The 23,178-nt window shown below is 49.6% G+C and overlaps 1 protein-coding gene and 1 long non-coding RNA gene across 5 annotated transcripts in view; one reads left to right on the plus strand and one right to left on the minus strand.

Moving 5' to 3' along the window:
* The window catches only part of ttc33 (tetratricopeptide repeat domain 33), a 32,788-nt gene extending 15,226 nt beyond the window's left edge, over positions 1–17,562 (minus strand). The window contains exons 1-3 of one of the 4 annotated variants that reach the window (XM_033018506.1): positions 17,420–17,557; positions 14,866–14,890; positions 14,555–14,818 (exon numbers count right to left, since the gene is read on the minus strand). In XM_033018506.1, the coding sequence (XP_032874397.1) occupies positions 14,555–14,778 (224 nt within the window). In that variant the 5' untranslated portion in view covers positions 14,779–14,818; positions 14,866–14,890; positions 17,420–17,557. Of the gene's footprint in view, positions 1–14,554; positions 14,891–17,419 lie in introns of all 4 variants that reach the window. The other 3 variants (XM_033018507.1, XM_033018505.1, XM_033018504.1) reach the window with 3 other exon arrangements.
* LOC116971374 lies at positions 9,171–22,437 on the plus strand. Its single transcript, XR_004411481.1, has 3 exons — positions 9,171–9,183; positions 12,231–12,235; positions 22,325–22,437. It is a non-coding gene; the product is annotated as an uncharacterized LOC116971374 (long non-coding RNA).
* The last annotated feature ends 741 nt before the right edge of the window (positions 22,438–23,178 follow it).

Consider the following 23,178-nt stretch of genomic DNA (forward strand, 5'->3'; position numbering starts at 1 on the left):
GCAGCATCCTAAACACAACATTTGCGCAGCTGATAATGGATTTCGGAATTGAGTCATGATGCCTCAATTCCCATGTGTCAGCCTTTCAGCTAATCCACTACATGATTGAAACCCGCTGCCAACAAAGCCTTCATGTGTTTTACAGTAAATGAAAGTTGCAGAGTTAGCAGTGGAGTAACCCAGGGTCTGAGCCAGTCCCAGGGCAGGGGGGCCAGGGAACAACCACAAGAGAACCCATCTGGCTACAGCATTGTCGTCTTGTTTTATACGCCGTAAAATATCTCACATAAATATAAAGGATTCTGCTGACAGAGGATGTATCGGCGAGAGCAAGCACCAAATTGGGCAATCCTTCGATGTTATGCCCAACATGCATAGATCTCCCATTCCCAGGGCCAGATTTACCTATAAGATAGACAAGCTTAAGCTTAGGGCCTCGAAGTCTAGGGGGGCCTCTGGCCAAGGCAGGACACCTACCGTTCAACTCTGGGCAGGCCCCCCTCTCTATCTCTCTTTCTCCATCTCCCCCCCACGATCCGTGTCCGGGCCGTCGGGCTCTGCTCGCTCCTCATCCGCCAGCACGGCAGCCCGCCTTGCACATGCGCATTGCTGCGGCCTGCACGTCCTCCCCCCTGCACATGCGCCAGCACATCATCGGCCGCCCTGCGCATGCGCACTGTAACAGCAACTGGTCGGCGCTGGGCACTTTCTCCCTCGCTTTGAATTGTGGGAGATTTGGCCGCCATGGCTGTCCGGTCGCTGCCTCGCCGCCAGCGCTGAAAACCAACGCGGAGGGGGCCTCGCAAGTGGAACAGCTTAGGGCCTCTCTTCATCTAAATCCGGCCCTGCCCATTCCCACACTGACCTTTCTGTCCTGGGCCTCCTCCACTGACAGAGTGAGGCCCAGCGCAAATTGGTGGAACAGCACCTGATCTTTTGCTTGGGCAGCTTACACCCCAGCGGGATGAACCCAGTTGATTTCTCTAATTTCAAGTAACCTTTGCATTCCCTCTCTCTCCATCCCTCCCCCACTTAATCGTCCTGCTAATTTCAGTTCGATTGTGGGCTCCACCTTTCCTGGTTCATCGGTACTGGCTCTGATTTATTCTGATTTATTTTTCATACCTCTCGTTTCCCTACCCCCTGACACTCAGTCTGAAGAAGGATCTCGTCCCAAAACGTCACCTATTCCATTTCTCCACAGATGCTGTCTGACCCGCTGAGTTACACCAGCATGTTTTGTGTCTATCTTCGATGTTATGTCCAACATGCATAGATTGGGGTGTGGGGGGGGGGTGGCAACCATTCCCAGACTGTGGCTGCTGGCAGGAGTGAGGGAGAGGATGACTGGCACTGTCCAGACGTTTCCCTTATTCTAACATTACTCAAACTCCGTCATCCATCACATCCATTTGTAGGGTTGGCACAGCCGGTCTGAAAACCTGCCCAAAGGCTCGTCGTTCAGCGAGACCGGGAACCTGCCCGAAGACTCAGCGGATGGAGAAGTCGGGTGCAAGGAGCAAGGGCCTGGTGGGAGGGTGAACTGGGTGATGCCTCCAGCATATTCAGGGACGGCTGCAGGAGGTGACCCCGGGACACAAAGATGGCCGGGTAAGGAGAGGAGAGTAGAGGGATGTTGGTTCACGGGAACTGCTCCAGTACATCGAGCTCGCGGGGGGGGGGGGGACGACAACTGGACTGTGTAGTTTGAATAGTGGTGTCAAAACTGGTGGCGACCGCATGTGTAATATATGCAAAATGAATTTCACTCTGCAGTGGCACATGTGACAAATAAAACACTATTGACTATTGGTAGAGCGGCTGCCTTACAGCGCCAGAGAGCCGGATTCGATCCTGACAACAGGTGCTGTCTTTGCGGAGTTTGCACGTTCTCCCTATGACCGCGTGGGTTTCCCCCAGGTGCTCCAGTTTCCTCCCACATCCCAATGGTATGCAGGTTTGTAGGTTAATTGGCTTCTGTGAATTGCTCCGACTGTGCAGGATAGAACTGGTGGTTGGTCGGCGAGGACTCGGTGGGCCGAAGGGCTTGTTTCCATGCTGTATTTCTAAACTAAACTAAAGGCTGGGATAGACACAGTTGTGAAGCGGGCCCACAACAGGGGCGTACACACCTCTGCCCTGGGAGAGTAGCTCCCCATCCTACTGATGCCATTCACATGGTTGTTTTTTTAGCTGCCAAGGGGATAAGGGGCTACGGGGAGAGGGCAGGGATATGGACCTAGGTATGGTTAGTATAGTAAGACCTGAGTGATCTCCTGGACAAGTGTCGATCGCCTGGATTGGGGTCGGAGAGGAATTTCCCGGATTTTTTTCCCGAATTGGACCTGGGTTTTTATCCGGTTTTTTGCCTCCCCCAGGAGATCACGAGGTTCTTGGGGTGGAGAGGGGTGATAGCGGTATAAAGGGGAGGGTAGTGTCTTGTGTTCTGTGTCTTGTGTCTACTGTTTGTGGGTAAGTGTGTCTGTTTAGTGTTCAGCCATGAGCGAATGGCGGTGCGCGCTCGACGGACCTGGTGGTCTACTCTCGCACCTACTTTCTATGTTTCTATGGTGCAACAGCGAGCTGTGGAAGGGCACAAGAATACACACACTAAAAGCTTTATATAATTTAAAATACTAAACATTCAGCCTGTCAAGAATAAAAAAAACCCACACAAAGCGCTTGAGTAACTCTGCGGGTCAGCAATTGGGGTTGCCAACTGTCCCGTATTAGCCGGGACATCCCGTATTTTGGGCTAAATTGGTTTGTCCCGTTACGGGGCCGCCCTTGTCCCGTATTTGACTGCTACTACTCGGGTCGAGGGGACTGTCGGGTCGGAGCGCCGCGTCCAGACCTGCCTCACCCGTCCCGACGTAGTGCAGCCCATGGAGTGCAGCAGCAGCAGCAGCGCCTCGCCCGTGGCCCCGTCGGTCGGCAGCCCGGCCAGCTGTCCGACCTTCGCTTACCGCCGACACCACCACACCTCCTTCTCATGGCCGATCATCGGTTCATGAGTTGGATGGGGTGCCGGGCCAAAACTCCTCAGCTGGCCCGCCGGCTGGGCTTTGTGTGCAGTCCAGCACCTGGGACAACTCATCATTCACCCAGCCACGGCCGAGTCGGTCAACGAATTGCCGTCGGGAATTTGTACCTTATTTTGACTCTTTGTCCCTTATTTGGGAGTGAGAACATTGGCAACCCCATCAGCAATGTACGTGAGAGTCGGCGAACCCGAAGGCCCAAGGAACTGCAGGTGCTGGTTTTCAAAAGAAGACATAAAGTGATGCACTTTGTGAGTACCTCTACGGTTCAGGCAGCTTCTGTGGAGACATGGATAAGTGGTGTTTTGGTTCGGGACATTTGTTCGCACTGATTGTGGCGAGGAGAAAAAAGCTGGAGAAGAGGTGGGGCCGGAAACAACTTACATTCCACCCCATCCGTACCTCACACTTCCCCGGCAAGGCCAGCAGCATAATCAAGGACCTGTCTCACGCCGGTCACTCCCTCTCTTCCCCTCTCCCATCAGGCAAGAGGCACAGAAGTGTGAAAACGCACACCTCCAGATTCAGGGACCGTTTCTTCCCTGCTGTTAACAGGCAACTGAACCATCCTATCACCAGCTAAGAGTGCAGTCCTGGCCTCCCATCTCCTCATTGGACACCTTTTGAACTATGTTTAATCAGACATTACCTTGCAATAAAGGCTGTAACCTACATTGTATCATGTTTAAGAAAGAACACCAGATGCTGGAAAAATCAAAGGTAGACAAAAATGCTGGAGAAACACAGCGGGTGAGGCAGCATCTATGGAGCAAAGGAATATTCCTTCGCTCCATAGATTCTGCCTCAGCCGCTGATTGCAATCATGTATAGTGTTTTCTTTTATTGGATAGCACACAACAAAAATGCTTTTCACTGTACCTCGGTACATGTGACCATAATAAATTAAACTAAACTAAATAAAGGCGAATCGAAAACCAACCAAAAGTGACACGAGGAAAAGCTTTAAAAAATCATTTAGGTTTTGATGTATTAAGGCACAATGACAAGCTTTGTTTTGCACGCTATCCAAACAGTTCAGATATACCTTCATAGTTACAAGCAGTTTAAACTCAAGTACAATAGGTAGAGCAAAGGAGAAGATACAGAGTGCAGAACATAGTTCTCATCATTGTAGCGCATCAGTTCCAGAGACAAAGTCCAATGTCCGCAATGGGGTAGAGGTGAATCGGACAGTACCCTAGCTTATGGAAGGACTGTTCAGAAGCCTGATAACAGAGAGGAAGAAGCTGTTCCTGAGTCTGGTGGTGCACTTTCAAGCTTCTGTACCTTCTGCCGGACGGGAGCGGGGAGAAGAAGAAATGACTGGGGTGGGACAGGGACAAGTCTGTGATTATGTTGGCTGCTTTCCCGAGGCAGCGTGAAGTGTAGATGGAGTCGACGGTGGGGAGTGTGGTCTGTGTGATGGACTGGGCTACATCTACAATGGTGGGGAGTGTGGCCTGTGTGATGGACTGGGCTACATCTACAATGATGGGGAGTGTGGTCTGTGTGATGGACTGGGCTACATCTACAATGGTGGGGAGTGTGGCCTGTGTGATGGACTGGGCTACATCTACAATGATGGGGAGTGTGGTCTGTGTGATGGACTGGGCTACATCCACAACTCTGTGCGATTTCTTGCGATCTTGGGCAGAGCTGTTCCCAACCCAAGCTGTGATGCAACACGACAGTGTGCTCTCTACGGGGCATCTGTATTTGCACAGAGAGTAGCCGTGGTCTGAAATGCATGGACAGAGGCAGCTCCATTGGTGGGAGTTGGACAGTTATTACGGGTCAGCAGGGTTTACAGTGAGGGCAGGGAAGAGCGATGGACAGGATCGATATCACCGACCAGTAAATGATTCCCTTCTATCTGAAACACTTAGCCGCCTTCTTGAGTCAGAAGAAGGGTCTTAGTTTAGTTTCGAGATAGAGTGTGGAAACAGGCTCTTCGTCCCACCGAGCCCACACTGACCAGCGATCCCCGCACAAACACTATCAGAGCACATTTTTATACCAAGCCAATTAATCTACAAACCTGTACGTCTTTGGAATGTTCAAGGAAACCGAAGATCGGAACAAATCTCACGCAGGTCATGGGGAGAACAAACAATCTCCGTACAGACAGCACCTGTAGTCAGGATCAAACCCGGGTCTCTGGCGCTGTGAGGCAGTAGCTCTACCGCTGCGCCACTGCGACGTCTGTTTCCGCTCAGTATCCCTAAACTAAACGAAAGGGTCCCGGCCAGAAATGTCACCTATCCATGTTCTCCACAGATGTTGCCTGACCCACTGAGTTACTCCAGCACTCTGTGAAACATCACCTATCCATGTTCTCCACAGATGCTGCCTGACCCGCTGAGTTACTCCAGCACTCTGTGAAACGTCACCTATCCATGTTCTCCAGAGCTGCTGCCTGACCCGCTGAGTTACTCCAGCACTCTGTGCCTTTACAGGGCTTGTTGCGCTGCTGCAAGTAGGAATTTAATTGTTCCAATGTCGGTTCATATTACAATTAAACTCTCTTGACTCTCTCCAGTTCAACCCGAATGCATGCATCATACACTCCCTCTGCTGGAGATTTTACCAGCAAATTGCGTTGCAACAAGTCAAGATATTGCTGCAAAGACCACATCTGTGGAATTCATCCCCACAGCTGGCTGCGGAGGCCAAGTCAGTGGATATTTTTACGGATGAGATTGATAGATTCTTGATCAGTACGGGTGTCAGGGGTTATGGGGAGAAGGCAGGAGAATTGGGTTGAGAGGGAAGAATAGATCAGCCATGATTGGATGGCGGAGTAGACTTGATGGGCCGAATGGTCAAATTCTGCTCCTAGACCGTATGAACCAGCAACTAGAATACTGCTAGGTATCTGCACAAACACATTTGATGCACATCCTTACATACTGCCCTTCCCTAGTGGTGTATGTTGTTGTAACTGCCACAGGTGTACCACAGGGAGCACATTGACTGGTTGCATCATGGCCTGGTTCGGCAACTCTAATGCCCAGGAACGAAGGAGATTACAGAGAGTGGTGGACACTGCCCCGGTCCGGTCCATCACGGGTACTGACCTCCCCACCATCGAAGGGATCTACAGGAGGCGCTGCCTCAAAAAGGCAGCCAGCATCATCAGAGACCCACACCCACCCTGGCCACGCTCTAATCTCACTACTTCCATCGAAAAAAAGGTACAGGTTTAGGTTTTCATTTTGTTTTGAACTAATATTGTTTTTTTTCAATTTATTGAACTTGTTATTTTTTGTTTGTTTATTGGTATCTAATGATGTTACTTTCAGAGAACTATGTACCTCCACTCCTAGATCCCTCTGATCTACTACATTCCCCGGGGTCCTGCCATTCACTGTGAAAAATTATTTGTGTGTTATTGTGTTTGTGCTGTTCTGTTGTCGATACAATTGAGGATTGATGTCTCTTGACTCTCTCTCTGGTTCCATTCGAGTGCATGGATCACATACTCCCTCTGCTGGAACACTGGATATTACTTTAGTTTAGTTAAGAGATACAGCGTGGAAACAGGCCCACCGAGTCTTCACCGACCAGCGATCCCTGCACATTAACACTATCCTACACCCACCAGGGATAATTTTTACATTTACCGATCCAATTAACCTACAAACCTGTACGTTTTTGGAGTGTGGGAGGAAACCGAAGATCTCGGAGAAAACCCACGCAGGTCACGGGGAGAACGTACAAACTCCGTACAGACAGCACCTATAGTCGGGATCGAACTCGGGTCTCCGGCACTGCATTCGCTGTAAGGCAGCAACTCAACCGCTGCGCCACCGCAGGGCTCGAAATTAACGGTTGCCCATGTTCCAATCGCCACCTAACGTCCTGCCTAAAAGTCGTGTAATTTTGCCCGGCTTGGCAAGCACTCGGGACACCTGTCGTTCAACTCTGAGCGGGTCCCCCTCTCTATCTCTCTCTCTGTCACTCTCCGTCTCCGCCCGCCATCAGTGTCCGGGCCGCCGGGATCCGCTCTCCGCCCTACTCCTCATCCGCCGGCACGGCCACCCGCCTTGCACATGCGCACTGCCACTGCCTGCACATCCTTCCCCTGCACATGCGCACAACCACGGCCAACACATCATCGGCCGCCCTGCACATGCGCACTGCCACGGTAACTGGTCGGCGCCGGGCACTTTCGCTCTCCCTTTGCATTGTAGGAAATCTGGCCGCCATTGCTGTCCGGTCGCCACCTCGCCGCGACCACTGAAAATCAACACAGAATCACTCCATGGAGCTGGAGTAACTCCCTAGAGTAACTCTTGCCTCTTGGTTTCCTGGTCCTTCAAAAATATTCTAAAGGGAATTTAAACTGGAGGTGGTGGAGAGTCCATCACCAAACTCCAAACTCTGAACAATAACAGCCAATTGCATTTTACTGTTTATTTATTGTGTATATATATGGTCTATGGTATATAGACACACTGAACTTGTATCTCCTGTTCTGTATTATGTTTACATATTCTGTTGTGCTGCAGCAAGCAAGAATTTCATTGTCCTATCTGGGACACATGACAATAAAACACTCTTGACTCTTGACTTGGACTTAATCATAAAAGGGTTCTTGGGGAAAAAAGAGCTACCTTAAATTTAGTTGCGTCTGGTTGGGTAACTATGGTAGGGTGAAGACTATTCCATGCTTTAATTGTGCGGGGGCACTCCATGGAGCAGGCAGCATCTCTGGATAGAAGAAATTGGGTGACATTTCAGGTAGAGACCCTTCTTTAGACTCCCTCTGGTTTTAGTATTTTTAGTTTAACTTAAAGATACAGCGTGGAAACAGGCCCTTCAGCCCACTGAGTCCACGCCGACCACCGATCACCCGTACACTAGTTCTATCCCACACATTAGAGGAGTAAGTCAAGAGTCAAGAGTGTTTTATTCTGTCACGTCCCAGTTAAAACAATGAAATCCTTACTTACAGCAGCACAACAGAATATGTAAACATAGTACTCTGTAGACAATGTTATAAACGTGAAAAAATTGTGTATATTTATATATGTATAACTATATAAATATATATATGTGTGTGTGTGTGTGTGTGTGTGTGTGTGTGTGTGTGTGTGTGTGTGTGTGTGTGTGTCTGTGTGTGTGTGTGTATATATATACACATACAAACACACACACACACACAATTTCCCTCCTGAGATTAATAAAGTTCTATCGTATAGTATTGTGTGTGCAGGAAGGAACTGCAGATGCTAGTTTAAACTAAAGATAGACACAAAAAGCTGGAGTAACTCAACAGGTCAGATAGAATCTCTGGACAAAAGGAAAATATTAAGTTTTGGGTTGGGTCAGAAATAGGTTCCTGCACACCTTTGGAATGTGGAAGGAAACAAGAGCACTCGGAGAAAATATAGTGGCACAGCTGGTAGACTTGCTGCCTCACACGCCAGAGATCTGTGTTCGATCCTATCCTCGGGCACGGCCTGTGTTGAATTTGCACATTCTCCTTGCAAACGTGTGGGTTTCCTCCCACATCCCAAAGACGCATTGGCTTTGTAGGTTAACTTGTCTCTGTAAAATTGCCCCCAATGTGTAGGGAGTGGGTGAGGAAAGTGGGATAACAGAACTTGTGTAAATGGGTAGACAAAAATGCTGGAGAAACTCAGCAGGTGAGGAAGCATAGAAACATAGAAACATAGAAATTAGGTGCAGGAGTAGGCCATTCGGCCCTTCGAGCCTGCACCGCCATTCAATATGATCATGGCTGATCATCCAACTCAGTATCCCGTACCTGCCTTCTCTCCAAACCCTCTGATCCCCTTAGCCACAAGGGCCACATCTAACTCCCTCTTAAATATAGCCAATGAACTGGCCTCGACTACCCTCTGTGGCAGAGAGTTCCAGAGATTCACCACTCTCTGTGTGAAAAAAGTTCTTCTCATCTCGGTTTTAAAGGATTTCCCCCTTATCCTTAAGCTGTGACTCCTTGTCCTGGACTTCCCCAACATCGGGAGCAATCTTCCTGCATCTAGCCTGTCCAACCCCTTAAGAATTTTGTAAGTTTCTATAAGATCCCCTCTCAATCTCCTAAATTCTAGAGAGTATAAACCAAGTCTATCCAGTCTTTCTTCATAAGACAGTCCTGACATCCCAGGAATCAGTCTGGTGAACCTTCTCTGCACTCCCTCTATGGCAATAATGTCCTTCCTCAGATTTGGAGACCAAAACTGTACGCAATACTCCAGGTGTGGTCTCACCAAGACCCTGTACAACTGCAGTAGAACCTCCCTGCTCCTATACTCAAATCCTTTTGCTATGAAAGCTAACATACCATTCGCTTTCTTCACTGCCTGCTGCACCTGCATGCCCACTTTCAATGACTGATGTACCATGACACCCAGGTCTCGCTGCGTCTCCCCTTTTCCTAGTCGGCCACCATTTAGATAATAGTCTGCTTTCCTGTTTTTGCCACCAAAATAGATAACCTCACATTTATCCACATTATACTGCATCTGCCAAACATTTGCCCACTCACCCAGCCTATCCAAGTCACCTTGCAGTCTCCTAGCATCCTCCTCACAGCTAACACTGCCCCCCAGCTTAGTGTCATCCGCAAACTTGGAGATATTGCCTTCAATTCCCTCATCCAGATCATTAATATATATTGTAAATAGCTGGGGTCCCAGCACTGAGCCTTGCGGTACCCCACTAGTCACTGCCTGCCATTGTGAAAAGGACCCGTTTACTCCTACTCTTTGCTTCCTGTTTGCCAGCCAGTTCTCTATCCACATCAATACTGAACCCCCAATGCCGTGTGCTTTAAGTTTGTATACTAATCTCTTATGTGGGACCTTGTCGAAAGCCTTCTGGAAGTCCAGATACACCACATCCACTGGTTCTCCCCTATCCACGCTACTAGTTACATCCTCGAAAAATTCTATAAGATTCGTCAGACATGATTTACCTTTTGTAAATCCATGCTGACTTTGTCCAATGATTTCACCACTTTCCAAATGTGCTGCTATCCCATCTTTAATAACTGACTCTAGCAGTTTCCCCACTACCGATGTTAGACTAACTGGTCTGTAATTCCCCGTTTTCTCTCTCCCTCCCTTCTTAAAAAGTGGGGTTACGTTTGCTACCCGCCAATTCTCAGGAACTACTCCAGAATCTAAAGAGTTTTGAAAGATTATTACTAATGCATCCACTATTTCTGGAGCTACTTCCTTAAGTACTCTGGGATGCAGCCTATCTGGCCCTGGGGATTTATCAGCCTTTAATCCATTCAATTTACCCAACACCACTTCATGGCTAACCTGGATTTCACTCAATTCCTCCAACTCCTTTGACCCGCGGTCCCCTGCTATTTCCGGCAGATTATTTATGTCTTCCTTAGTGAAGACGGAACCAAAGTAGTTATTCAATTGGTCCGCCATATCCTTGTTCCCCATGATCAACTCACCTGTTTCTGACTGCAAGGGACCTACATTTGTTTTAACTAATCTCTTTCTTTTCACATATCTATAAAAACTTTTGCAGTCAGTTTTTATGTTCCCTGCCAGTTTTCTTTCATAATCTATTTTTCCTTTCCTAATTAAGCCCTTTGTCCTCCTCTGCTGGTCTCTGAATTTCTCCTAGTCCTCCGGTATGCTGCTTTTTCTGGCTAATTTGTACGCATCATCCTTCGCTTTGATACTATCCCTGATTTCCCTTGTTATCCACGGATGCACTACCTTCCCTGATTTATTCTTTTGCCAAACTGGGATGAACAATTTTTGTAATTCATCCATGCAGTCTTTAAATGTCTTTCATTGCATATCCACCGTCAACCCTTTTAGAATTAATTGCCAGTCAATCTTAGCCAATTCACATCTCATACCCTCAAAGTTACCTTTCTTTAAGGCAGAACCATTGTTTCTGAATTAACAATGCCACTCTCCATCCTAATGAAGAACTCAACCATATTATGGTCACTCTTGCCCAAGGGGGCACGTACAACAAGACTGCTAACTAACCCTTCCTCATTACTCAATACCCAGTCTAAAATAGCCTGCTCTCTTGTTGGTTCCTCTACATGTTGATTTAGATAACTATCCCGCATACATTCCAAAAAATCCTCTTCCTCAGCACCCCTGCCAATTTGATTCACCCAATCTATATGTAGATTGAAGTCACCCATTATAACGGTTTTGCCTTTTTTCGCACGCATTTCTAATTTCCTGTTTGATACCATCTCCAACTTCACTACTACTGTTAGGTGGCCTGTACACAACACCCACCAGCGTTTTCTGCCCCTTAGTGTTTCGCAGCTCTACCCATACCGATTCCACATCCTCCAAACTAATGTCCTTCCTTTCCACTGCGTTAATCTCCTCTCTAACCAGCAACGCTACCCCACCTCCTTTTCCTTTCTCTCTATCCCTCCTGAATATTGAATATCCCTGGATGTTCAGCTCCCAGCCTTGGTCACCCTGGAGCCATGTCTCCGTGATCCCAACTATATCATAGTCATTAATAGCTATCTGCACATTCAACTCATCCACCTTATTACGAATGCTCCTTGCATTGAGACACAAAGCCTTCAGGCTTGTTTTTACAACAACACTCTTACCCCTTATACAATTATGTTGTAAAGTGGCCCTTTTTGATTTTTGCCCTATGCATCTATGGAGCAAAGGAAATGGGCGACATTTCGGATCAATACCCTTCTTCAGACTGATGTGGGGGGGGGGGGTGGACGGGAAGAAGAAAGGAAGAGGTGGAGGCAGTGGGCTGAGGGAGAGCTGGGAAGGGGAGGAGAAAGGGACTACCTGAAATTGGAGAAGTCATTGTTCATTCCGCTGGGGTATAAACTGCCCAAGCGAAATATGAAGTGCTGCTCCTCCAAATTACGGTGGGCCTCTGTCCATGGAGGAGGCCCAGGACAGAAAGGTCGGATTCGGAATGGGAGGGAAAATTGAAGTGCTGAGCCACCAGGAGACCAGGTTGGTTATTGCGAACCGAGCGGAGGTGTTGGGCGAAGCGATCGCCAAGCCTACGCTTGGTCTCACCGATGTAGAGCAGCTGACACCGAGAGTAGCGGATGCAATAGATGAGTTTGCAGGTGAACCTCTGCCGCACCTAGAAAGACTGCTTGGATGGAGTCAAGGGGGTAGGTAAAGCAACAAGTGTAGCATTTCCTGCCGTTGCAAGGTAAAGTGCCAGGAGAGGGGGTGATTTGGGTGGGAAAGGATGAATTGGGCAGGGAATTACAGAGGGAGCAGTCTCTGCGGAAAGCAGACAGGGGAGGAGATGGGAAGATGTGGCAGGTGGTGGGATCCCATTGGTAGACAAAAACATTGGAGGAAATCAGTGGGTGAGGCAGTATCTATGGAGCGAAGGAATAGGCGACGTTTCGGGTCGATACCCTCTTCAGACTGATGGCGGGGGCGGGACGAACAAAAGAAAGGAAGAGGCGGAGACAGTAGGCTGTGGGAGAGCTGGTAATGGGAGGGGAAGGAGGCAGATAGCAAGGACTACCTGAAATTAGAGAAGCCAATGTTCATACTGCTGGGGTGTAAACTGCCCAAGCGAAATATGAGGTGCTGCTCCTCCAATTTGCGGTGAGCCTCATTCTGGCCATGGAGGAGGCCCAGGACAGAAAGGTCGGATTCGGAATGGGAGGGGGAGTTGAAGTGCTGAGCCACCGGGAGATCAGGTTGGTTATTGCGAACTGAGTGGAGGCGTTGTGCAAAGCGATCGCCAAGCCTGCGCTTGGTCTCACCGAGGTTGATCATACGCTGAATAATCCAACCACATTTTTGTTTGGAAGTGGAAAGATAAAATAGAAATTGCATTCATTGCAACGTGTAAAAAGAGTTGAGATACTCTATTATAATTTTGCTGCATGTCATTGTGGTATATGTCATGTCTTGACTGGTGAATATGTTTAGTTTGTGACTTTATTTGAAGCAGAAATAATGTGTGAATGCTTCATTGAGCATAATTGTTAACTACGCACTTCGTCCGAGCACATTATCGCATGCGTCATGCAAGCCGTCTTAAATGACCACCTAAACTGTCATTTGGCAACCTAAAAAGCTACCGACAACAAAGAAAAAAAGTTGTGAGAGCCCTGCATCGTGCCAGCGTTATATGCAGCACACACAGGCTATTGGTGGAGCCTTCACAGGAGTGTCAAACAATAAAACCTGACACCAAACGAGGTAGAGACGGCTTGCAACCCAGAGGAATTAATATTGATTTCTCCAACTTCAAATAACCCTTGCTTTCCCTCTCTCCCCATCCTAGTTTTCCAATTAGTTCTACTGTCCTCCCGATTAAATATTACTGATCGTATGCCTCGTTGTCACCTTCCCCTCAGCCAACAATGAACCGTTCTATATTTCCATGATCATCATTCCCTTTGATCTGTCGTTCTCACACCTTACCATTCCATATCTCCAGACTCCCTCTCCCCGACTGTCTGAGGATGGGTCTCGACCCGAAACGCCACCCATTCCTTCTCTCCTGAGATGCTGCCTGTCCCGCTGAGTTACTCCAGCATTTTGGGTCAACCTTCCAAATGAAACTAATCTCCTCTGCCTGCACGTGATCCGTATCCCTCCGTATCCACGTGCCTGGCTAAAAGCCTCGTAAATGCAACAACTGGATCTGCCTCCACCACCATTTCCCGCAGTGCATTCCCAGCATCCACCAACCTGTGTAATAAACAGTTGTCCTGCACATCTCCGATAAACTCTGCTCCCCTCACCGTATTTGTCACCCTGGGAAAAGGGTCTGACTAGTGTAGATAGGGCATCTTACAATGTTATATACTTCTGTCATGTCTTTCTGCAACCTCTACACTGCAGGGAAAACAATCCAACTCCATTACAGACTTGGTTCATAACCTTCTTCACTTTGGAATTGAAGAGTCCATTGAATGTTGTGAACACCCGTCCCTCCCCCACCCAAGTCATACCAGCTTCAAAGTCGTCTTGTTGCGTGTCATTGTCTGTAACTCGTTTTCACCTAGCCCTCAGCTAACTATGGCTTGTCTCCTTGATCATGGTTACTTTATGCATATCTTTCATTCATTTGTTCTATATCTCTCTCCATCACCGTCTATATCTCTCGTGTCACTCTCCCCTGACTCTCAGTCTGAAGAAGGATCTCGACCCGAAACGTTGCCCATTCCTTTTCTCCAGAGATGCTGCCTGACCTGCTGTGTTACTCCAGCATTTTGTGCCTATCTTCCATCCCTTCCAAGATTGCCCACTGCCAGGACTCGCGGGTCTGAGCTGGAGGGAGAAGTTGGGCAGGCTAGGACTGTATTCCTTAGAGCGCAGGAGGATGAGGGGTGATCTTATAGAGGTGTATAAAATAATTGAGGGCATTCCCTCCAACCGGGATCATCACATACTCTTAGAGACGGCGGACATCCAGTGGGTGGGTGCACCGACCCGTGCCCCTGTGCCCCTGGGTCAGAGGGTACCCCGCCCACAGTCCGATTGCCCCCTGGGCCAGTGGGGTGTCGGGTCCAGGCTCACCTGCCGTTCTCCGAGAAGAAGGCTCCCTCGTCCTTCAGCCTCTTGCTCTTGGCGGCGCAGTCCTCCTGCAGTGTCTCCCGCCGGCGCTTGGTCACGTGCAGCCAGTCCACGTCGGACTCCACCGCCCCGTCCTCTCCCACCGCCGCTGCCGCTGCCTCGAACGTCTGTGCCGCCGCCCGGGACACCTTCTCCCCCACTCGCCTCTTCCAGCCAAAGGACGTCATTCCGGCACGCCTCCGCGTCCAGGAGGGGTGCTACGGGGGAGAGAGGTCGACGGGAGAGAGAGCGAGAGAGAATGGCCCCTTCAGAGCAGGCACCTCGAGTCACTCCTCAACCCTACAGACCATCAAGGAACACGACTTAGACCAGGTACTGGCCACTTAATCAGTTTGACTTTACTTGCTGGCTTTACCTTGCACTAAACGTTATTTCCTTATCAAGTATCTATACACTGTGAATGGATCATTTGTAATCATGTGAACACAAAATGCTGAAGTAACTCAGCGGGACAGGCAGCATCTCTGGAGAGAAGGAATGGGTGACTTTTCGGGTTGAGACCCTTCTTCAGACTGATGTCAGGGGAGGGGGCAGGGCAGAGATAGAATGTAGTCGGAGACAGTAAGACTGGTGGGAGAACTGGGACAGGGAGGGGATGGTGAGAGAGGGAAAGCAAGGGCTATCTGAAGATAGAGAAGTCAATGTTCATACCGCTGGGGTGTAAACTACCCAAGCAAAATATGAAGAAGGCCTGAAGAAGGGTCTCGACCCGAAACGTCACCTATTCCTTCGCTCCATAGATGCTGCCTCACCCGCTGAGTTTCTCCAGCATTTTTATCTACCTTCAAGCAAAATATGAGGTGCTGTTCCTCCAATTTGCGCAGGGCATCATTCTGACAATGGAGGAGGCCCTGGACAAAGGTCAGATTGGGAATGGGAGGGGGAGTTGAAGTGCTGAGCCATCGGGAGATTTTCTTTCCACTGAATGGATAGCGTGCAACAAAAGCTTTTCACTGTACCTCAGTACCTGTGACAATAAACTAAACTGTTCAACTCATACAGCACAGAAGCAGGTCAGATAGACACAACATTCCGGAGTAATTCAGTGGAACAGGCAGCATCTCTGGAGGGAAGGAATGGGCTTTCTTCATTCTGTTTGCTTCCTGACCCGCTGAGTTACTCCAGCATTTTGTGTCTATCTTCGGTGTAAACCAGCATCTGTTCCTTCCTACACCGAAACAGGCCATTTGGCCCAGCTCATCCATGCCGATCAAGATGCCCCATCTAAGCTAGTCCCATTCTCCCACTCTTGGCCCATATCCCTCTAAACCTTTTTTAACCCATGTGCCTATCCAAATGTTTATAATGTTGTTATAGTACCTGTATCAACTACTACCTCTGGCCAATCAGGGAGAAGTGGGAGTGAACGAGGTGAGACTGGTCCTTATTTGTGTTGGCTGCTTGCCTGAGGCATCGTGAAGTGTAGATGGAGTAAATGGTGGGGAGGAGGAGAATCCAAAAATATTTTATAAACATGTTAATGGAAAAAGAGAAAGTGAGGAATAGAGAGGGGGAGAAAAGATTTCCGAGGATGTTCCAGGACTCGAGCGTCTCAGATATAGGGAGAGGTTGGGCAGGCTGGGACTCTATTCCTTGGAGCGCAGGGTGTATAAAATCATGAGAGGAATAGATCGGGTAGACGCACAGAATCTCTTGCCCAGAGTAGGTGAATCGAGGACCAGAGGACATAGGTTTAAGATGAAGGGGAAAAGATTTATTAGGAATCTGAGGGGTGACTTTTTCACCCATATACGGTGGTGGGTGTATGGAACAAGCTGCCAGAGGAGGTAGTTGAGACAGGGACTATCCCAACGTTTAAGAAACAGTTAGACAAGGATTTGAGTTCAGGAGCAAGGAGGTCCTACTGCAGTTGTACAGGGCCCTGGTGAGACCGCACCTGGAGTATTGTGTGCAGTTTTGGTCTCCAAATTTGAGGAAGGCCATTCTTGCTATTGAGGGAGTGCAGCGTAGGTTCACCAGGTTAATTCCCGGGATGGCGGGACTAACATATGATGAAAGAATGGGGCGACTGGGCTTGCATTCGCTGGAATTTAGAAGGATGAGAGGGCATCTTAGTGAAACATATAAAATTCGTGAAGGATTGGATACGCTAGATGCAGGAAACATGTTCCCGATGTTGGGGGTGTCCAGAACCAGGGGACACACAGTTTAAAAATAAGGGGTAGGCCATTTAGAACCGAGATGAGGAAAAACCTTTTCACCCAGAGAGTTGTGAATCTGTGAAATTCTTCTTCTGCTTCCTCTGCTGGCTACTGCTGGGCTATCTCGTGCAGGTTACGCTCGCATGGGCACTGGTTTCAAAGGGGTTACTTAGATTTTCATGTGGGCAAGTTTGGTGAGATGATCCATGTCCAAGTTGTCGAGCTGTGATTTGAAGAGTGACAAGGTTGGTGGTGTGGGAAAGGATGTTCCACTCTGGGATAGTCCATGGATATAGTGACTGTAGATAGCTATTCTCTGCCAAAGAAGGCAATGGTGGGGAATCCACTGGATGTTTTCAAGAGTTAGACAGAGCTCGTAGGGCTCAGGGGATATGGGGAGAAGGCAGTAACGGGGAACTGATTGGGGATGATCAGCCATGATCATAGTGAATGACGGTGCTGGCTCGAAGGGTTGAATGGCCTCCTCCTGCACCTGTAGTGCATGTTGTGGATGGGACAGGTGTGGGGGGGACGTGGGCCAAGCGCGGACAGGTGGGACATGTTGGCCAGTGTGGGCAGGTAGGGCCGAAGGGCCTGTCTCCACGCTGTATTTATGACCGTATGAACCTCCCCGCCTTTGCTTTACCTGCTGGTTCCGCTCTGGCCGGCCCCCAGGCCGCTGTCCGTCGCTCCCGGCCGCCCCAAGCGCTGGACCCGAGGCCGCAGCAGCCGCCGTCTCCTCCTCCTGCTCTCCCGGGGGGAGGGCCGTGATGTCCGATGCGCCTGCGCCGTCTGCCGGGCCCGGCTCCACTTGCGTCGTGAGCAGCCTGTGCGCCTGCGCCGTCTGCCGGGCCCGGCTCCCCTTGCGTCGTGGGCAGCCTGTGCGCCTGCGTCGAATGCCGGGCCCGGCTCCTGTAGGGGGAGGGGTGTGGATGGCGACGGCGCATGCGTCGCCGCCGAACCCACCCCTTTGCTCCGTGACTGCTAGTGCGCATGCGTAGTGCCCGGGTCCGTCTGTCCACGATCCACAGCATCAGTGCGCAGGCGCCCGGCTGCCGGCACTCCATAGACACTGGTTGAAAAGGTTCAAAGGCCTTTTATGGTCACGTGTACCAATTAAGGCACAGTGATTCTGAAGTGAGTCTGAAGAAGGGTTTCGGCCCGAAACGTCGCCTATTTCCTTCGCTCCATAGATGCTGCTGCACCCGCTGAGTTTCCTCAGCAATTTTGTGTACCTTCGATATTCCAGCATCTGCAGTTCCCTTTTGAACACAAGGCACAGTGATATGCCAATTACCAATTACCATACAGCCACACAAAAAAGAGCAACAAATACATAAAAGTTAACGTAAACATCCACCACAGCGGATTCCCCACATTCCTCACTGTGATGGAAGGCAATAAAGTCTACTCTTCTTCTCTCTTTATTCACCCACGGTCGGGGCAGTCGAACCTTCCGTCGGGGCAATCGAAGCTCCCACAGCCGGCGGTCGAATCCCCCGCGTCGAGTCGATAGAAGATCCCGTGTCGGGGTGGTCGAAGCTCCTGCGGCTTGAAGTTCTCTAAGTCGGTCTCTGACCAGAGACGGCGAGCCCCGTGATGTTAAAGTCCGCAGCTCCGAGGTCGATCCTTGGCAAGGGGATCTCGAGCTCCACGACCGCGGTTAAGCCCTCAAATCCGGTCTCCAGCAAAGGCCAACAATTCCTCGATGTTAGGCCGCAGTGCGGACGGAGATACGATACGGATACGATACGGAAATAAATCGCATCTCAGTCGAGGTAAGAGTTTAGAAAAAGTTTCCCCCACCCCCCACATAAAACAAGCTAAAGAACACTAAAAACATATGTTTAACACATACTGTCAAAACACAAAAATTGAAGGGACAGACAGACTGTTGGTGAGCCAGCCATTGCTGGCACCGTTGGTTTAAGGGGAGAGGGCATAAACGGATACTATCCACACCGCACTTATCCCCCTCTACCCCTCCCTACTTACCACCGCACACACCCCCTCCGTGTGTGAATGGACAATCCTTTTCAAACAGAAATCCTTTTAAAACAGAGTCTCTGCAGTCTGCCGTTGATTAGAACCACAAAGACTCACTGCTTTTGTTCCCCTCTTCTCCAAGGAATCCTCCCAAATTTGGCTTTGAAATCCTCCCTGCTGTCAGAACAACTCCACTCTGTCTGACCCTTTGTTAAATATAATACAAAATGCTTTTATTCAAAACAAACAAAAATACAGAATAGTCACGTGATCAAAGACTGCCTATATTTGCAGATTACAAACAAAGAGTTATCAAATAAAAATACTGCAAACTTTTTCTACAATACACTCAGCCTCCCTGCGGCGACCAGCGTTCGCGGAAGGCCTCCAGAGTCCCCGTGGACACCGCGTGTGTGCTCCCTCTCCAGGGACACGTGGGCACGGACGTAGGCCCGGAAACAGGGCAGGCAGCCGACTGTAGTGTGGCCGTTGACTACCCGCTGCCTGGACCCGCGAATGGCCATCTTGGCCAGGCCCAGGAGCAGACCGACAGGGAGAACCCCCCCCCCCCTCACCAACCTCCCGGCTGACCCTCCCCCCCTCTGACCCCGGGAGTGTGTGATAGGACGGTGTAGAGGGACCTTCACAATTTTAATATAAACAGATTTTATTTCACTTTACTTCATAATCACAGTACAACCACAGGAAGGATCAATACTGCCAAATAGTAGTTCACAAACATCAATCGACCAATTATCAAATTACAACAGTGTCGAATGTGTGAGCACAATGGATATTTTTAAGGCGGAGCCAAATAGTTTCTTGATTGCGGTCATGGTGGCACAGCGGTAGAGTTGCTGCCTTACAGCGAATGCAGCGCCAGAGACCCAGGTTCGATCATGACGACGGGTGCTGTCTGTACGGAGTTTGTACGTTCTTCCTGTGATTCGCGTGGATTTTCTCCGAGATCTTCAGTTTCCTCCCACACTCCAAAGACGTACAGGTTTGTAGGATAATTGGCTTGGTAAATGTTTTTTTTTAATTGTCCCCAGTGGGTGTTAACGCTGGTCGATGCGGACCCGGTGTATTCCGCGCTGTATCTCGAAACCAAAAAGCTAAATTAGTACGGATGTCAGAGGTTATGGGGAGAAGGCAGGAGAATGGGGTTGACGGGGAGAGTGAGATCAGCCGTGATTGAATGGCAGAGTAGAAGATGGGCCGAATGGCCTAATATGCTGCCACCACTCAATTCTGAATGACGCACTGGAGCTCCCGCAGCAACTAGCCTCCAGAGTCACCGTGGGCACCGCATATTCCCTCTCCGGGACACACAGGCACAGACACAGACATAAGGCCCAGAAGAGGGACAGGCAGTCGACTTGGGCAGAACCCTCGACTGATCGCTGCCTGGACCCGCCAATGGCCACAACGACCAGGCCCAGACCGGGAAAATCCTCCCCCAGCGACCGGCGCTCCCCCCTCCCCTCCGAACTGGGTGACCAAATATCAGTTACAGTTATCAATACATAATAAATCAAAATCTTAATGCTGTTACTATAAATAATGCATCCCCAATTGTGGATGATCCACCATGATCATAGTGAATGGCTGTGCTGGCTCGAAGTCCCTAATGGCCGACTCCTGCACCTGTTGTCTATTGTCTACTACATGATCACAGTATCAAAGTACCGAAAATCTCCACATACCTTGACTCCATCCTATCCCCTTTGGTCAAATCCCTTCCCACCTATGTTCTAGACACCTCAGACACTCTCCGCCGCCTCCACGCATTCCACTCTCTAGGCCCTCACCCCCTCATCTTCACCATGGATGTCCAGTCACTCTACACCTCCATCCCCCACCAGGATGGCCTCAAAGCCCTCCGGTTCTTCCTCGACCAGAGGAGCAACCCATACCCAGCCACTGACACTCTCCTCCGCTTAGCGGAGTTGGTCCTCACCCTCAACAACTTTACATTTGACTCCTCCCATTTCCTCCAAACACAAGGCGTAGCTATGGGCACACGCATGGGCCCCAGCTACGCCTGCCTCTTTGTCGGGTACGTTGAACAATCCTTGTTCAATACTTACCAGGGCCCCATCCCCGACCTCTATCTCCGTTACATTGACGACTGCTTTGGGGCCACCTCCTGCACCTACACACAACTGACTGACTTCATCCACTTCACCACCAACTTCCATCCGGCACTCCAATACACCTGGACCATTTCCGACACTTCCCTACCATTCCTTGACCTCACCATCTCCATCGCAGGGGACAGACTCCTGACCGACATACATTACAAACCCACTGACTCACATGGCTATCTGGACTACACGTCTTTCCACCCTGCCCCCTGTAAAGACTCCATCCCCTACTCCCAATTCCTCCGCCTACGCCGCATCTGTTCCCAGGATGAAACATTCCATACCAGGGCATCGGAAATGTCCTCGTTCTTCAGGGAACGGGGATTCCCCTCCGCCACCATAGATGAAGCTCACACCAGGGTCTCATCCATACCCCGTAACACTGCTCTCTCTCCCCATCCCCGCACTCGCAACAAGGGCAGAGTCCCTCTGGTCCTCACCTTTCACCCCACCAGCCGGCAAATACAACACATAATCCTCCGCCATTTCCGCCACCTCCAACGTGACCCCACCACTCGCCACATCTTCCCATCTGCCCCCATGTCTGCCTTCCGCAAAGACCGCTCCCTCCGCAACTCCCTCGTTAATTCTTCCCTTCCCTCCCGTACCACCCCCTCCCCGGCCACTTTCCGTTGCAACCGCAAGAAATGCAACACCTGTCCCTTCACCTCCCCCCTCGACTCCATTCAAGGACCCAAGCAGTCGTTCCAGGTGCGACAAAGGTTCACCTGTATCTCCTCCAACCTCATCTACTGCATCCGCTACTCTAGATGTCAGCTGATTTACATCGGGGAGACTAAGCGGAGGTTGGGCGATCGTTTCGCCGAACACCTCCGCTCAGTCCGCATTAACCAACCTGACCTCCCGGTGGCTCAGCACTTCAACTCCCCCTCCCATTCCCAATCCGACCTCTCTGTCCTGGGTCTCCTCCATTGCCAGAGTGAGCAACAGCGGAAATTGGAGGAACAGCACCTCACATTCCGCCTGGGGACCTTGCGTCCGGATGGCATTAACATTGAATTCTCCCAATTTTGCTAGCCCTTGCTGTCTCCTCCCCTTTCTTAACCCTCTAGCTGTCTCCTCCCTCCCTCCCATCCGCCAGCCCTCGGGCTCCTCCTCCTCCCCCTTTTCCTTCCTTCTCCCCCCCACCCCCCATCAGTCTGAAGAAGGGTTTCGGCCCGAAACGTCGCCTATTTCCTTCGCTCCATAGATGCTGCTGCACCCGCTGAGTTTCTCCAGCAATTTTGTGTACCACCGGAAAGACCAATACTGCCAATTAGCAGTTGGCAAACATTCAGAAGTGTTGGGCAGAAATGCAGCCAAAACTTGAGGAGCAGTCCCCCTTTTGCCACCGCCTGTTTAGATTCAACTATGAAAACAGACTTCCCACTGATCGTCAAGGCTGCGATGGCCTCAAGTTAGCACACGATGAGCGCTTGACAGCGCTGGGCCTCTACTCGCTGGAGTTTAGAAGATTGAGAGGGGACCTCATAGAAACTTACAGAATAATGAAAGGTACAGATAGAGTGGATGTGGAGAGGATGTTTCCACTGGTTGGAGAGTCGAGGACCAGAGGTCATAGCCTCAGAATTAAAGGGCGCTCTTTTAGAAAGGAGGTGAGGAGGAACTTCCTTAGTCAAATGGTAGTTAATCTGTGGAACTCATTGTCACAGAGGGCTGTGGAGGCCGTCAGTGGATATTTTTAAGGTAGAGATAGTCAAATTCTTGATTAGAACGGATGTCAAGGGTTATAGGGAGTGGACACATAGAAACATGGAAAATAGGTGCAGGTGTAGGTCATTCACCCCTTCGAGCCAGCAGCGCCATTCAATATGATCATGGCTGATCATCCAAAATCAGTACCCCGTTCCTGCTTTTCCCCCATGTCCCTTGATTCCCTTAGCCCAAAGAGCTAAATCTAAATCTCTCTTGAAAACATCCAGTGAATTGGCCTCCACTGCCTTCTGTGGCAGAGAATTCCACAGATTCACAACACTCTGGGTGAAAAAGGTTTTCCCTCATCTCAGTCCTAAATGGCCTACCCCTTATTCTTAAGAACATGGGGAACATTTTTTCCTGCATCTAGCCTGTTCAATCCCTTAATAATTTTATATGTTTCTTTTTTTTTAATTATTTTATTTTATTAGAAGTAAGTACAATCATATGGCACCAAAGTGCCTAATATATATTTTCATAATACATTTTATGTACAGCTTCTTTTTTTTTGTTATATTAAAGAAGGATTAGAAAAAGAAAAAGAAGTTAGATAGTA

The sequence above is a fragment of the Amblyraja radiata genome, chromosome 3 (assembly GCF_010909765.2).
Source record: "Amblyraja radiata isolate CabotCenter1 chromosome 3, sAmbRad1.1.pri, whole genome shotgun sequence".
NCBI lineage: Eukaryota > Metazoa > Chordata > Chondrichthyes > Rajiformes > Rajidae > Amblyraja > Amblyraja radiata.